This window comes from Atta cephalotes (assembly GCF_000143395.1).
Source record: "Atta cephalotes unplaced genomic scaffold scaffold00048, whole genome shotgun sequence".
Classification (NCBI taxonomy): Eukaryota; Metazoa; Arthropoda; class Insecta; order Hymenoptera; family Formicidae; genus Atta; species Atta cephalotes.
The window spans coordinates 1,191,125-1,193,263 of NW_012130112.1; the positions used below are offsets into that span (position 1 = coordinate 1,191,125).

The 2,139-nt window shown below is 26.7% G+C and overlaps 1 protein-coding gene across 1 annotated transcript in view; it reads left to right on the forward strand.

Moving 5' to 3' along the window:
• The window catches only part of LOC105622790, a 5,523-nt gene that overhangs the window by 1,760 nt on the left and 1,624 nt on the right, over positions 1-2,139 (forward strand). Inside the window, exons 2-6 of the mRNA XM_012204202.1 lie at positions 822-898; positions 1,001-1,110; positions 1,189-1,403; positions 1,537-1,645; positions 1,867-1,964. Coding sequence (XP_012059592.1) covers positions 822-898; positions 1,001-1,110; positions 1,189-1,403; positions 1,537-1,645; positions 1,867-1,964 — 609 coding nt within the window. The remainder of the gene's footprint in view (positions 1-821; positions 899-1,000; positions 1,111-1,188; positions 1,404-1,536; positions 1,646-1,866; positions 1,965-2,139) is intronic.

Genomic DNA, 2,139 nt, shown 5'->3' on the forward strand with positions numbered 1-2,139 from the left:
ATATATATATAGAAATGTCTTCCTTTCAGGTAACGTAATATAAATAATAAGAATTATTGGATGGATATATGTACAAAAAATAAATCTAGATTATTTTATAATTTTAGAAAGCTTATATTTAGAAAAGATAAGTTGACTAAAATGTAACTAATCATATTAGAAAATGTATTTAAAAAATAATTTAAATAAATATAAAAATTAACATAATAATGAAAAAAAGAAATGTAAAGATGGATAATTTCGCTGTAATAGTTTTATGATTACATCATTTCTTCTCATAAATATTGAAAAAAAATTCTTTAAAAGAAAACGAAACATTCAAATTGAACAAAAACTTATTGAAAAATTCTGAACAAAAACTTATTGAAAAATTTAATAATAAATTTATTATAGTTTGGTGATTATTATAACAAAAGTAGAATTTTTAAAGAAATTATTTTTATAAAAATTTTCTGAGTTTTGATAAATTTTTTGAAAATTTCTTCATTTTAGTAAGTATAGAAAATTTTTTTTTTTTTTAGGTACATGTCATAATTTATATTTCGTGCATAGTAAAAATTGTAAAATGTATTTATAATAGTTATAATCAAAATAGTGAAGATTGTGAAACTGAAAAAGTTTATTCCTAATCACAGAATTTGATGAATCAGTATGATGTATGTATGCAGGTTTATACGCACGGTCGAGTAAATAGAAAAATCACTTTATTAAAGTCCTTTGCAAATATAATAGTCACCATATTGAGTGTGATAATACTAGATCAGATATGAATTTAAAAAAAAATAAAAAGATTACACTACATTATTCTTATTCTGTTTTAGAACAGCAGTTGTTCCTATGAACGCCTCTTGTTCATTACACGGTGATGGAAAAGATACTAAACACAAAATTGGTTCAAGTAAGTCAACAAACAATCTGCTTATTATATTATGGACACTATTTAATTATGTCAATGAGACAATGTTTTAACTATTTACTTATTTATTGATTAATTTCTTAGAGAGGATGGCGTATGAGGTATTTTTGGGCGGGTCTTGTAATCCAACTACTTGGAGGTCAGATATAGCGATACCGACTCTTCAGAATCTTGGCATTACTTATTATAATCCTGTAAATAATTTAAATAGTTTATCCTTGTTTTCTTTTATAATTGCATACGAGATATTACAATTAAATTATGTATCACAGCAAGTGTCACAGTGGGGGCCGGAATTAATAGCCCAAGAATATGAGGCAAAACAGACGGCACGAGTTTTACTGTTTGTCATTGACAATCAGACGCGCAATAGCGCAGGCATCATTGAAGCAGCTCAACTGGCAGCTATCCGTAGCGAGTCCTTGGTTCTTGTCATTTATCCGTATCGTCAAGGACAAGCTATACTTGGAGAGACTGTTTCCACACAGTACGTTCATATGATTTAATATAATATGAAATTATACAGGATTCAAAGAAAATATAAATCTCTTAATTTAGATTTAATATTTAATTGTTATCATTTCTTTCTTATCAATCTTATATAATATTTCATTCTACAGGGAATATTATGACTTGATGAACGGATTGTTAGTGCTTCAATACCTAATGGAAAGGCAAAGGGTACCAATATTCGAGAGTGTATCAGTTGCCCTTCATTGTACGTCTAAGGTAATGGCTCTAATTAATGAAAAAATGTATCAGAGATTCGATTTTTCTGTTTAACTTGTGATTAAACTTAACCTGATATTTTATTCAATAGGCTTCATTCACGATAATATCATAGATGAAGCCCATTCAATAAAACATGAGATTAAATCTAACCACAAGTTAACAAGACAATGAAAAATCTGAATGATTAATATGTATATATATGTATATACTATGTATAGATGTTACGTGAAGAGATCAATGTGCAAGATTGCGTGAACACTGAGGATGGCATCAAACCTATAAGAATCTCGCTTACTCAAAATGGAACGGATGTAGTGTAAGTTCCTATTCAATATAGTTGCCTATTTACATTATATGTAAATATATATATATATATATATATATATATATATATATATATAGTAGTAGTAATATATANANAATAAGAACTAAACTAAACTAAATAATATACTAGTACTTATACGTCAGTAATATACTATAATACTACGTCG